This window comes from Oncorhynchus mykiss, chromosome 11 (genome assembly GCF_013265735.2).
Source record: "Oncorhynchus mykiss isolate Arlee chromosome 11, USDA_OmykA_1.1, whole genome shotgun sequence".
In the NCBI taxonomy this organism is placed as follows: Eukaryota; Metazoa; Chordata; class Actinopteri; order Salmoniformes; family Salmonidae; genus Oncorhynchus; species Oncorhynchus mykiss.
The window spans coordinates 5,898,970-5,912,811 of NC_048575.1; the positions used below are offsets into that span (position 1 = coordinate 5,898,970).

The 13,842-nt window shown below is 49.7% G+C and overlaps 1 protein-coding gene across 3 annotated transcripts in view; it reads right to left on the reverse strand.

The window, feature by feature from the left end:
• The window catches only part of LOC110536541 (uncharacterized protein C8orf34 homolog), a 166,613-nt gene extending 153,476 nt beyond the window's left edge, over nucleotides 1–13,137 (reverse strand). The window contains exon 1 of one of the 3 annotated variants that reach the window (XM_036934705.1): nucleotides 12,614–13,135. In XM_036934705.1, coding sequence (XP_036790600.1) covers nucleotides 12,614–12,682 — 69 coding nt within the window. In that variant the 5' untranslated portion in view covers nucleotides 12,683–13,135. Of the gene's footprint in view, nucleotides 1–12,613 lie in introns of all 3 variants that reach the window. The other 2 variants (XM_036934703.1, XM_036934704.1) reach the window with 2 other exon arrangements.
• Between the last annotated feature and the right edge of the window lie 705 nt (nucleotides 13,138–13,842).

Below are 13,842 nucleotides of genomic sequence, written 5' to 3' on the forward strand. Positions count from 1 at the left end.
AAATCAAATTTATCAACCCATGGGGGTCTGGATTTGGAGTCACACTCAAAATTAAAGTGGAAAACCACACTACAGGCTGATCCAACTTTGATGTAATGTCCTTAAAACAAGTCAAAATTAGGCTCAGTCGTGTGTGTGGCCTCCACGTGCCTGTATGACCTCCCTACAACGCCTGGGCATGCTCCTGATGAGGTGGCGGATGGTCTCCTGAGGGATCCCCTCCCAGACCTGGACTAAAGTATCCGCCAACTCCTGGACAGTCTGTGGTGCAACGTGGCGTTGGTGGATGGAGCGAGACATGATGTCCCAGATGTGCTCAATTGGATTCAGGTCTGGGGAACGGGCGGGCCAATCCATAGCATCAATGCCTTCCTCTTGCAGGAACTGCTGACACTCTCCAGCCGCATGAGGTCTAGAATTGTCATGCATTAGGAGGAACCCAGGGCCAACCACACCAGCATATGGTCTCACAAGGGGTCTGAGGATCTCATCTCGGTACCTAATGGCAGTCAGGCTACCTCTGGCGAGCACATGGAGGGCTGTGCGGCCCCCTAAAGAAATGCCACCCCACACCATGACTGACCCACCGCCAAACCGGTCATGCTGGAGGATGTTGCAGGCAGCAGAACGTTCTCCACGGCGTGGAGGAATACGACTTTCCCGAAGCGGATCCACCCAGGACAATGGATCTGATTCCAGCCGGCGACCCAAAGCAACGGCGTCGCAGAAGGGGCAGACGGAGCGGTCTTCTGGTCAGGCTCCGTAGACGGGCACATCGCTCACCGCTCCCGATTATACTACTCGCCAATGTCCAGTCTCTTGACAACAAGGTAGATGGAATTCGAGCAAAGGTTGCCTTCCAAGGAGACATCAGAGATAGTAACATTCTTTGTTTCACGGAAACATGGCTCACTCGGGATACGTTATCAGAGTCGATACAGCCAGCTGGTTTCTTCACGCATCGCGCCGACAGAAACAATCATCTCTCTAGTAACTAGAAAGGCGGGGGTGTATGCCTTATGGTTAACGAGTCGTGGTGTGATCATAACAACATACAGGAACTCAAGTCCTTCTGTTCATTTGACCTAGAAATCCTTACAATCAAATGCCAACCGCAATATCTACCAAGAGAATTCCCTTCGATCATAATCACAGTCGTGTATATCCCCCCCATGCAGATACCTCGACGGCCCTGAAAGAACTTCATTTGACTCTATATAAACTGGAAACCACATATCCTGAGGCTGCATTTATTGTAGCTGGGGATTTAAACAAGGCTAATCTGAAAACAAGGCTCCCTAAATTTTATCAGCATATCGAATGTGCGACCCGGGCTGGCAAAATTCTGGATCATTGCTACTCTAACTTCCGCGACGCATACAAAGCATACAAAGACTCCATTTTGTTGCTCCCAGCCTATAGACAGAAACAAAAACAGGAAATGGCTTTGCTCAGGTCTGTTCAACACAGGTCCGACCAATCTGATTCCATGATTCAAGATTTCTTTGATCACGTGGACTGGGATATGTTAAGGATAGCATCCGACAACAACATTGATGTATACGCTGATTCGGTGAGCGAGTTTATTAGCAAGTTCATCGGTGATGTTGTACCCACGGTGACTATTAAAACCTTCCCCAACCAGAAAACGTGGATTGATGGCAGCATTCACGCAAAGCTGAAAACGCGAACCATTGCTTTTAATCATGGCAAGGCGACCGAAAATGTGACCGAATACCAACAGTGTAGCTATTACCTCCGTAAGGCAATCAAACAAGCTAAGAGTCAGTAGAGACAAAGTAGAGTCGCCACTCAACCGCTCAGACACGAGACATATGTGGGAGGGTCTAAAGTCAATCACGGATTACAAAAAGAAAACCAGCCCCGTCGCCAACTCCGACGTCTTGTTCCCAGACAAAATAAAAAACTTCTTTGCTCGCTTTGAGGACAATACAGTGCCACTGACACGGCCCGCTACCAAAACCTGCGGACTCTCCTTCACCTTAGCAAACATGAGTAAAACATTTAAACTGTTACGCCTTGCAAGGCTGCCGGCCTAGACAGCATCCCTAGCCGCGTCCTCAGAGCATGTGCAGACAAGCTGGCTCACTTCCGTCATCATGAAGTGCTTTGAGAGACTAGTCAAGGACCATATCACCTCCACCCTACCTAACACCCTAGACCCACTCCAATTTGCTTACCGCCCCAATAGGTCCACAGACGATGCAATCTCAACCACACTGCACACTGCCCTAACCCATCTGGACAAGAGGATGTAAGAATGATGTTCATCGATTACAGCTCAGCATTTAACACCATAGTACCCTCCAAACTCGTCATTAACCCTGGGTCTCGATCCCTCCCTGTGCAACTGGATCCTGGACTTTCTGACGGGCCGCCCTCAGGTAGTGAAGGTAGGAAACAACATCTCCACCCCGCTGATCCTCAACACTGGGGCCCCACAAGGGTGCGTTCTCAGCCCTCTCCTGTACTCCCTGTTTACCCATGACTGCGTGGCCATGCACGACTCCAACTCAATCATCAAGTTTGCAGACAACACTACAGTGGTAGGCTTGATTACCAACAACGACGAGATGGCCTACAGGGAGGAGGTGAGGGCCCTCGGCGTGTGGTGTCAGGAAAATAACCTCACACTCAACGTCAACAAAACAAAGGAGATGATTGTGGACTTCAGGAAACAGCAGAGGGAGCACCACCCTATCCACATCGATGGGACAGTAGTGGAGAGGGTAGTACGTTTTAAGTTCCTCGGCGTACACATCATGGACAAACTGAAATGGCCCACCCACACAAACAGCGTTGTGAAGAAGGCGCAACAGCGCCTCTTCAACCTCAGGAGGCTGAAGAAATTTGGCTTGTCGCCAAAAACACACAAACTTTTACAGATTCACAATCAAGAGCATCCTGTCGGGCTGTATCACCGACTGGTACGGCTTCGCCCACAACCGTAAGGTTGTCCAGAGGGTAGTGAAGTCTGCACAACGCATCACCGGGGAAAACTACCTGCCCTCCAGGACACCTACACCACCCGATGTCACAGGAAGGCCAAAAAGATAATCAAGGACAACAACCACCCGAGTCACTGCCTGTTCACCCTGCTATCATCCAGAAGGCGAGGTACAGTACAGGTGCATCAAAGCTGGGACCGAGAGATTGAAAAACAGCTTCTATCTCAAGGCCATCAGACTGCTAAACAGCCACCACTAACATTGAGTGGCTGCTGCAGACATTGAGTGGCTGCTAACATTGAGTGGCTGCTACAGACTCAACTCTAGCCACTTTAAATAATTAATATTTGGATGTAATAAATGTATCATTAGTTACTTAAACAATGCCACTTTATATAATGTTTACATACCCTACATTACTCATCTCATATATATATATATATATATATATATATATATATATATATATATATATATATATACAGTACTCTATACCATCTACTGCATCTTGCCTATGCTGTTCGGCCATCGCTCATCCAGATATTTAAATGTACATATTCTTAGTCATTCCTTTACACTGTATGAGGTAGTTGTTTTGAAATTGTTAGATTACTTGTTAGATATTACTGCACGGTCGGAACTAAAAGCACAAGCATTTCGCTACAGTCACATTAACATCTGCTATCCAAGTGTACGTGACCAATAATATCTGCTAGCCATGTGTATGTGACCAATAACATCTGCTATCCATGTGTCCGTGACCAATAACATCTGCTAGCCATGTGTATGTGACCAATAACATCTGCTAACCAAGTGTACGTGACCAATAACATCTCCTAACCATGTGACCAATAACATCTGCTAACCATGTGACCAATAACATCTGCTAACCATGTGACCAATAACATCTGCTAACCATGTGTATGTGACCAATAACATCTGCTAACCAAGTGTACGTGACCAATAACATCTGCTAACCAAGTGTGCGTGACCAATAACATGATTGGATAATCCTGGAAATAATGTGGAAGTTTTCCAGAGACATTGTTGCACTGAAAAGTTATCTGCCAGTTTCTGCATCCCACAGGGATTCTGGGGATTCCCCCATTGGATCTGAAAACACCAGCAAGGATAAGAAACCCCAAGTAGGCATGTAAATGAGTTTGGTCCATCTCCTTCCACCTCTCTCCAAAAACACACCTTCCCCCCAAATTAGTCCAGTTTTCTGGATGGTGTCTGGGATGAACAGTTGAAAAGAAGATGTTATGTCCTGCAGATGAGTCACCGCCATCCGTGTCGGCCCTGGTTACATCCTTATCACATTGGCGTCCATGCGGGGCGGCTCGTTCCTCGGGCACGAAGACCATTCCATTTTTTTTAAATAATTGACATCCATATTTCTCCTCCTGCAGGCTGCTGATGAGTTTGTTGCTGACGGGCTGGTCCTGTGGCTGGTTGCTGATGGGCTGGGCCTGGGGCTGGCAGAGGGTCAATCTCATCCTCTTCTTCTAACTCACTTGTCAGATTCCGAATTGACAGAGACATGATCCTTATTTTCCGAAAATTATTCATCTTCCAAAGTGGAAGACGCTCCTTCCACACTAGTTTCTCTCTCTGGAGACTCTCCTTCCACACTAGTTTCTCTCTCCGGAGACTCTCCTTCCACACTAGTTTCTCTCTCCGGAGACTCTCCTTCCACACTAGTTTCTCTCTCCGGAGACTCTCCTTCCACACTAGTTTCTCTCTCCGGAGACTCTCCTTCCACACTAGTTTCGCTCTCCAGAGACTTTCCTTCCACACTAGTTTCTCTCTCTGGAGACTCTCCTTCCACACTAGTTTCTCTCTCCGGAGACTCTCCTTCCACACTAGTTTCTCTCTCCGGAGACTCTCCTTCCACACTAGTTTCTCTCTCTGGAGACTCTCCTTCCACACTAGTTTCTCTCTCCGGAGACTCTCCTTCCACACTAGTTTCTTTCTCTGCAAAAAAAATATGTCTAAGGCCCTCTGGGCAGAGATTATTTTTGCCATACTGATTGATTGTGGAAAGGAGCCACACACGCAAATCTATTTATTTGTTGTGTCCCTCCTCCAATTTTCACCTGGCTGGGGTAGAGGTGGGGTAGAGGTGGGGTAGAGGTGGGGTAGAGTCGTGGGGTAGAGGTGGGGTAGAGGTGGGGTAGAGGTGGGGTAGAGTCGTGGGGTAGAGGTGGGGTAGAGTCGTGGGGTAGAGTCGTGGGGTAGAGGTGGGGTAGAGTCGTGGGGTAGAGTCGTGGGGTAGAGGTGGGGTAGAGGTGGGGTAGAGTCGTGGGGTAGAGTCGTGGGGTAGAGGTGGGGTAGAGGTGGGGTAGAGGTGGGGTAGAGTCGTGGGGTAGAGTCGTGGGGTAGAGGTGGGGTAGAGTCGTGGGGTAGAGTCGTGGGGTAGAGTCGTGGGGTAGAGGTGGGGTAGAGGTGGGGTAGAGGTGGGGTAGAGTGGGGTAGAGGTGGGGTAGAGGTGGGGTAGAGTGGGGTAGAGGTGGGGTAGAGGTGGGGTAGAGTTGGGGTAGAGTCGTGGGGTAGAGTCGTGGGGTAGAGGTGGGGTAGAGGTGGGGTAGAGGTGGGGTAGAGTCGTGGGGTAGAGGTGGGGTAGAGGTGGGGTAGAGGTGGGGTAGAGTGGGGTAGAGGTGGGGTAGAGGTGGGGTAGAGGTGGGGTAGAGTCGTGGGGTAGAGGTGGGGTAGAGGTGGGGTAGAGGTGGGGTAGAGGTGGGGTAGAGTGGGGTAGAGTCGTGGGGTAGAGGTGGGGTAGAGTCGTGGGGTAGAGTCGTGGGGTAGAGGTGGGGTAGAGGTGGGGTAAAGGTGGGGTAGAGTCGTGGGGTAGAGGTGGGGTAGAGGTGGGGTAGAGGTGGGGTAGAGTGGGGTAGAGGTGGGGTAGAGGTGGGGTAGAGTCGTGGGGTAGAGGTGGGGTAGAGGTGGGGTAGAGGTGGGGTAGAGTCGTGGGGTAGAGTCGTGGGGTAGAGGTGGGGTAGAGGTGGGGTAGAGGTGGGGTAGAGGTGGGGTAAAGGTGGGGTAGAGTCGGGGTAGAGTGGGGTAGAGGTGGGGTAGAGGTGGGGTAGAGGTGGGGTAGAGGTGGGGTAGAGTCGTGGGGTAGAGGTGGGGTAGAGGTGGGGTAGAGGTGGGAAAATACAATGTATGAAACTGTGTTATTTTACATGTTCTTCATGTTTTACATGTTCTTCATGTTTTACATGTTCTTCGTACTGTTTCGGAGCAAGTAGGGCTCTGGTCAAAATAGTGCACTTTATGGGGAATAGGGTGCCATAGGGTTCTGGTCGAAATAGTGCACTTTATGGGGAATAGGGTGCCATAGGGCTCTGGTCGAAAGTAGTGCACTAGATAGGGAATAGGGTGCCATAGCGCTCTGGTCGAAATAGTGCACTTTATGGGGAATAGGGTGCCATAGGGCTCTGGTCGAAAGTCGTGCACTAGATAGGGAATTGGGTGCCATAGAGCTCTGGTCTAAATAGTGCACTTTATGGGGAATAGGGTGCCATAGGGCTCTGGTCTAAAGTCGTGCACTAGATAGGGAATAGGGTGCCATAGGGCTCTGGTCTAAATAGTGCACTTTATGGGGAATAGGGTGCCATAGGGCTCTGGTCTAAAGTAGTGCACTAGATAGGGAATAGGGTGCCATAGGGCTCTGGTCGAAATAGTGCACTTTATGGGGAATAGGGTGCCATAGGGCTCTGGTCTAAAGTCGTGCACTAGATAGACGGAGCGGCAGGGTAGCCTAGTGGTTAGAGTGTTGGACTAGTAACCGAAAGGTTGCAAGTTCAAATCCCTGAGCAAATTGAGCTGACAAGGTACAAATCTGTCGTTCTGCCCCTGAACTGTTCCTAGGCCGTCATTGTAAATAATATTTTGTTCTTAAATAAAGGTAAAATAAAAAAAAATAGGGAATAGGGTGCTATTTGGGACTAATGTGAACTCAACGAAACATTTCACCATGCTACTGGACTTAAATGAAAAGTCGGGTGAAAAAACGTTTAAAAATTCCCTGACGGTGACGACTTTTTGCAAACCCAATCAGTTTTCCATCAAATTGATTTTCTTTTGTTGAAACGATGTTAATACATTGTCCATTGGGTAGTGAATGTTATAATTTATAGAATGAAGCGTATTCTTTCGGGCAAATGTATCTCGACACTTTTCAATATTTTTATTGTGATTTTTAATCATACATTTAAAGGGTCATTTCAAGTAATAGTTTTATTAGTTGGGAGCTAATATGAGTTGCCACACACATATTGAAAAGGACACTATCTCAGGTAGAGGGAAATGGAGAGAGGGATAGAGGGAAAGGGAGAGAGGGGAGAGGGAGAGGGAAAGGGAGAGAGGGGAGAGGGAAAGAGGGAGAGGGAAAGGGAGAGAGGGGAGAGGGAAAGAAAGAGAGGGGAAAGGGAGAGAGGGAGAGGGACAGGGAGAGAGGGAGAGGGAAAGGGAGAGAGGGAAAGGGAGAGAGGGAAAGGGAGAGAGGGAGAGAGGGAGAGAGGGAAAGGGGGAGAGGGGAGAGAGGGAAAGGGAGAGAGGGGAGAGGGAGAGAGGGTTAAGGGAGAGAGGGGAAAGGGAGAGAGGGAGAGAGGGAGAGAGGGGAAAGGGAGAGAGGGGAGAGGGAGAGAGGGAGAGAGGGGGAGAGGGAAAGGGAGAGAGGAGAGGGGGGGAGAGGGAAAGGGAGAGAGGGAAAGGGAAAGGGAGAGAGGGGAAAGGGAGAGAGGGAAAAGGGAGAGAGGGAGAGAGGGAGAGAGGGAGAGAGGGAAAAGGGAAAGGGGAGAGGGAAAAGGGAGAGAGGGAAAAGGGAAAGGGGGAGAGGGAAAAGGGAGAGAGGGAAAAGGGAGAGAGGGAAAAGGGAGAGAGGGAAAAGGGAAAAGGGAGAGAGGGAAAGGGGGGAGAGGGAAAAGGGAGAGAGGGAAAAGGGAGAGAGGGAAATGGAGAGAGGGAAATGGAGAGAGGGAAAAGGGAGAGAGGGAGATGGAAAGGGAGTAAGGGAGAGGGAAAGGGGGGAGAGGGAAAAGTGAGAGGGAAAAGGGAGAGAGGGAGGGGGAAAGGGAGAGAGGGAAAAGGGAGAGAGGGAAAAGGGAAAGGGGGGAGAGGGAAAAGGGAGAGAGGGAAAAGGGAGAGAGGGAAAGGGAGAGAGGGAAAAGGGAGAGTGGGAGATGGAAAGGGAGAGAGGGAAAAGGGAGAGAGGGAGAGGGAAAGGGGGGAGAAGGAAAAGGGAGAGAGGGAGGGGGAAAGGGAGAGAGGGAAAAGGGAGAGAGGGAAAGGGAGAGAGGGAAAGGGAGAGAGGGAAAAGGGAGAGAGGGAGAGAGGGAGGGAGAGGGAAAGGGAGAGAGGGAAAGGGGAGAGAGGGAGAGGGAAAGGGAAAGGGGAGAGAGGGAGAGGGAAAGGGGAGAGAGGGAGAGGGAAAAGGGAGAGAAGGAAAGGGGAGAGAGGGAGAGGGAAAGGGGAGAGAGGGAGAGGGAAAAGGGAGAGAAGGAAAGGGGAGAGAGGGAGAGGGAAAGGGAAAGGGGAGAGAGGAAGAGAGAGGAAGGGGGGAGAGGGAAAGGGGGGAGAGAGATGATGCCGGGGACCATCTGTCATGGTGTTGCTTACTGTACATAATAAATACAGGATGACCTCATTTCCAGGTTCACTTGGAGACCAAGACCTCTCAGGAGGAAAGGTAAACACCCTAGGGGTTTAATGTTGCATCTGCATTGCTTGCTGTTTGAGGTTTTAGACTAGGTGTCTGTACAGCACTTTGTGACATTGGCTGATGTAATAAGGGCTTTATAAATACATTTGATTGGTAGATGGTTATAACACATCTTAGAGAGCCACAAAACAGACCAGTTCCTAGTAAAAATACACAATAAAAAATCTGGTTTCCCTGAGCACAGTAAAGTTCAATGTCCTGAGGGAAGGAGAAGGAGAGAAAGAGAGTGAAATGACCTTATGTTAGTCACTAGCAGTCAGATGTGATGATGGTGTACAGTACCACACTAGTCGCAAGCAGTGAGCAGCTGTCCGTGGTGCTCGGCTGGCTCAGGTCACTAGCGCTGTTTAACATGCACTGTGTGTGTGTATGCATATACACATACTGCTATAAACATACTGCTGTTACGATCGTCTAATTTACCTTTATTTTATTTAACTAGGCAAGTCAGTTAAGAACAAGTTCTTATTTTCAATGACGGCCTGGGGAGTGTAGGGGGGGGGGGGTGACTAGCGTCGGTGGCGGCTCCGGTGCGGGTCTTTGCCCCCGCCCAGACCACGGGTCCGGCCATGGAGCTGGGTTGAACGCAGCACCCGGACTGGGCACCGGCGCTGAGGAAGGCTCCGGCCATGGAGCTGAGACGGTCCACGGTCCGGAACCTCCTGAGACGGTCCACGTTCCGGAACCTCCTGAGACGGTCCACGTTCCGGAACTTCCTGAGACGGTCCACGTTCCGGAACCTCCTGAGACGGTCCACGTTCCAGAACCTTCTGAGACGGTCCACGTTCCGGAACCTCCTGCGACGGTCCACGTTCCGGAACCTACTGCGACGGTCCACGTTCCGGAACCTACTGAGACGGTCAGCGGTCTGGAACCTACTGAGACGGTCCACGTTCCGGAACCTACTGAGACGGTCAACGGTCTGGAACCTCCTGAGACGGTCCACGTTCCGGAACCTACTGACACGGTCAACGGTCTGGAACCTCCTGAGACGGTCCACGTTCCGGAACCTCCTGAGACGGTCCACGTTCCGGAACCTCCTGAGACGGTCCACGTTCCGGAACCTCCTGAGACGGTCCACGTTCCGGAACCTCCTGAGACGGTCCACGTTCCGGAACCTCCTGAGACGGTCCACGTTCCGGAACCTCCTAAGACGGTCCACGTTCCAGAACCTCCTGAGACGGTCCACGTTCCGGAACCTCCTGCGACGGTCCACGTTCCGGAACCTACTGCGACGGTCCATGTTCCGGAACCTACTGAGATGGTCAGCGGTCTGGAACCTACTGAGACGGTCCACGTTCCGGAACCTACTGAGACGGTCAACGGTCTGGAACCTCCTGAGACGGTCCACGTTCCGGAACCTCCTGAGACGATCCACGTTCCGGAACCTCCTGAGACGGTCCACGTTCCGGAACCTCCTGAGACGGTCCACATTCCGGAACCTACTGAGACGGTCAACGGTCTGGAACCTCCTGCGACGGTCCACGGTCCAGAGCCTTCTGCGACGGTCCATGGTCCAGAACCTCCAGCTCCATGGCAGGAGCCCTTCTCTGCGCCGGTGCCCAGTCCAGGCACGGCGTCCAGTCCTGCGCCAAGGCCGGAGCCTTCCTCTGCGCCGATGCCCAGTCCAGGCACGGCGGCCTACTCAGCTCCATGGCCGGAGCCGTGGTCTGGGCGGGGGCAAAGACCCGCACCAGAGCCGTCACCGATGCTAGTCACCCCCCCCCACCCCTACACTCCCCAGTTGGTTTCAGGTTTTGGTTTTGGTTTTCGGCCGGAGTCTGCACCTTTGGGGGGGGGGGATTGTACTGTCACACCCTGACCATAGAAAGCCTTTTTTATTCTCTATTTTTGTTAGGTTGGGGTGTGACTAGGGGGGGGGGGGGGGGGGGGGGTTCCTATCTAGGTGCTTTGTTTTCTATGTTGGCCTGGTATGGTTCCCAATCAGAGGCAGCTGTTTATTGTTGTCTCTGATTGGGGATCATATTTAGGCAGCCATTTCCCCACTGTTTTTTTGTAGGATCTTGTTTCTGTGTAGTTACCTGTGAGCACTGCTTGAGCTTCACGTATCGGTTATTCTTCTTCGTTGTTTTTTTGTGAGTTTCATTTGATTAAACATGTGGAACTCTACGTGCGCTGCGCCCTGGTCCGTTAATTCATCAGACGATCGGGACAACTGCATGCACACACACATACTGCATGCGTACACACACACATAAACATACTGCATACACACTCACATATATATACATACTAACATACACACAGTCTCTCTCTTTCATGCTCCCTCTTTCTCTCCCTCCCACAAAAACATGCACTGGCACGACTCAAACAGTCAGTTTTGTTACCACAGATGGTGTGTGTGTGTGTGTGTGTGTGTGTGTGTGTGTGTGTGTGTGTGTGTGTGTGTGTGTGTGTGTGTGTGTGTGTGTGTGTGTGTGTGTATATAGATGAGCCTCAGGAGAAACAGCATGTGTTTGTGTGGCCTCGGTGTCTCCCAGCATCTGAGGATTAATCTTCCCACCTGACCCTCTCCAATTAGACATGATTCTACTGTCTACTCAACGAGCAGCCACGTCCCAAATGGTATGCTAGTCCCTTTCCACTGTGTAAGACCCTGTAAAGGGAATAGGGTACCATTTGGGATTTGGGACGCAGCCCAGGATTGACTCATCTAGCTGGGATATCATATCAATACTGTGTGTGTGTGTGTGTGTGTGTGTGTGTGTGTGTGTGTAGCTGGGAGTTCATACCACACTGTGTGCTGTGGTAGTCAATATACTGTCATTATGTCACACTGATATAGAATCCAATCAAATCCAATGTATTTATAAAGCCCTTCTCACAATCAGCTGATGTCTCAAAGTGCTGTACAGAAACCCAGCCTAAAACCCCCAAAGAGCAACGCAATGCAGGTGTAGAAGCACATTCAAAACAGACCCCAGTGACAAACCACAAGAAAATATATTAAAACGGACAGTTTACCATTCACTTCAATTAAATAGCCCATCCAGGTAGATGACTTGCTGCTATTCTGTCTTTATTCTGCCCTTCTCCGCTCCCTAAATGTTTCAACTCAGATAGGCTATCGATTAAATGTCCTAATGGCAGTGAAGCCAATTTACTAACTATAGTGAAATACCTGACGACATCACGGTTATGAAAAACTCCCTACACAGACACACAGGACATTACAACACTCTACAGCTAAACGCCGTTCATCTCCAGCATCCCGTAATAATCACATTTCTTTAAACTGGACTATGAATGCACTAACTAACGCAATGATAACGTTGTGATAATTGACGTATTCCATTGTGTTGACTCACTTTTACAGTTTATAAACACATTAAATAGTGTTGTTTCTGTAAACAACAACAGTAAAAAAACATATGTGCCACTGGGACGCAGGCGCAGTGAGGGTGTCAGCCTCACTTTCCCGCCGTGCGTTTTATTCCTTTACTTAGTAGCCTACTATCACACAATTATAGGCTATCGCCTTGTCCACTGTCCACTGCCTCTAAAAACCCCGTCGGGAGCGTTGGGAAACACCTTTCCAAGAGGAAGTCCGGAACAAGACAACCCCTATTGTCTACTGTTGTCCGACAGCTGGATGCACAGAGTGGTTTCCTTTCCTAATCTTGCAGGCAGATCGAATCTGTGTATTGACCTCCTATCGGACTGAAGGACTGTGCGATCTCCGTATTTCACAATTCAATGCAGGGACAGGCTCTTATACTTTTCATATGTATAGGCCTAAACTAGTTTTTTTTATGTAGAATAGTCCCCGCTTCTTCGGGTTATTTGATCAATCTAAGTTACTACGTTGAAACCATAGCATAGACTATTAATGTTGATAAATTGCTGTCTTGCAGCAAAACATGTGAAATGTGTTAGTTCAGATGATTTGGGCACGTACCTCAAACAACGATCCAATTTTATTTTTCTCCAGGTAAGACTGAATTCTTGACTGCTGTTGAGACGCCATGAAGAAAACTATAGATATTGCATTAAACGTTACTGTGCTGAGTACAAACTGTGCGGCAGAATCTTACATTCATCCACCTAGATATACGAGAGTCGAACTGAACTGTAAAACTGTAGCCAAGTGCAGAGAGAGAAGAACAGTTCCGCACCGCAGATATCGGGCGTTTAAGATTGGTGCGTTTGCTCCACCGTGACGAGACGCGCATAACGGAAGGAAAGTAGCAGGTACACGGCCGCGCCGCGCCGCGCTGCGCTCCGTTCGACTTGATTACTACAGCAGGAGCACGGGACCGTCCCCGGAGCGATGCTTGAGTGGCTCCCTAGGGTCCTGTTCCACCACCAAGCCAATGGCAAATACGGTTATTTGACAGTGATTAGGCATCTTCTGCTCATTGGCTGAGAGTGATATCAGTGGATGAGAGCTTCGGCCACTCCTTCAGATTGTTTACCCGTGCCCGGTATTTAAAGGTCCTGAAAGACAGACAGATGTGACAGACACCGTGCGGCTTTTTGCTCAGCTGCACTGTATCCTGGCTACACCACACGGTGCGGCGCTTGTTGAAAGATTGGCCAGGGCATGATTCACCTAGTAAAATGCACACTCCTCCTGTCCTGTACAGATGCTTTTCACATGAGCATAATGCATATGGAAAACGGAATAAGTGGGGAACAGATGTCTTGTTCTATTCTGCTCAACAAAATGATTTTCACCCATTTGCTCGGCAATGGGGAAATGCGTATATGTGGGTGGACTGTGTTCTTCAGCAGCTTGTGGAAAAGTGCCTGGCTGGCACAGTGTGTTGAGATAAATCTCTCTGTGTTCCAAATGGTACTATATTTCCTTTGTACTGGTAATTGCACTACACCCTACTTCCTGTGTACTGGTAATTGCACTACACCCTACTTCCCGTGTACTGGTAATTGCACTACACCCTACTTCCCGTGTACTGGTAATTGCACTACACCCTACTTCCTTTGTACTGGTAATTGCACTACACCCTACTTCCTTTGTACTGGTAATTGCACTACACCCTACTTCCTGTGTACTGGTAATTGCACTGCACCCTACTTCCCGTGTACTGGTAATTGCACTACACCTTACTTCCTGTGTACTGGTAATTGCACTACACCCTACTTCCTGTGTACTGGTAATTGCACTAC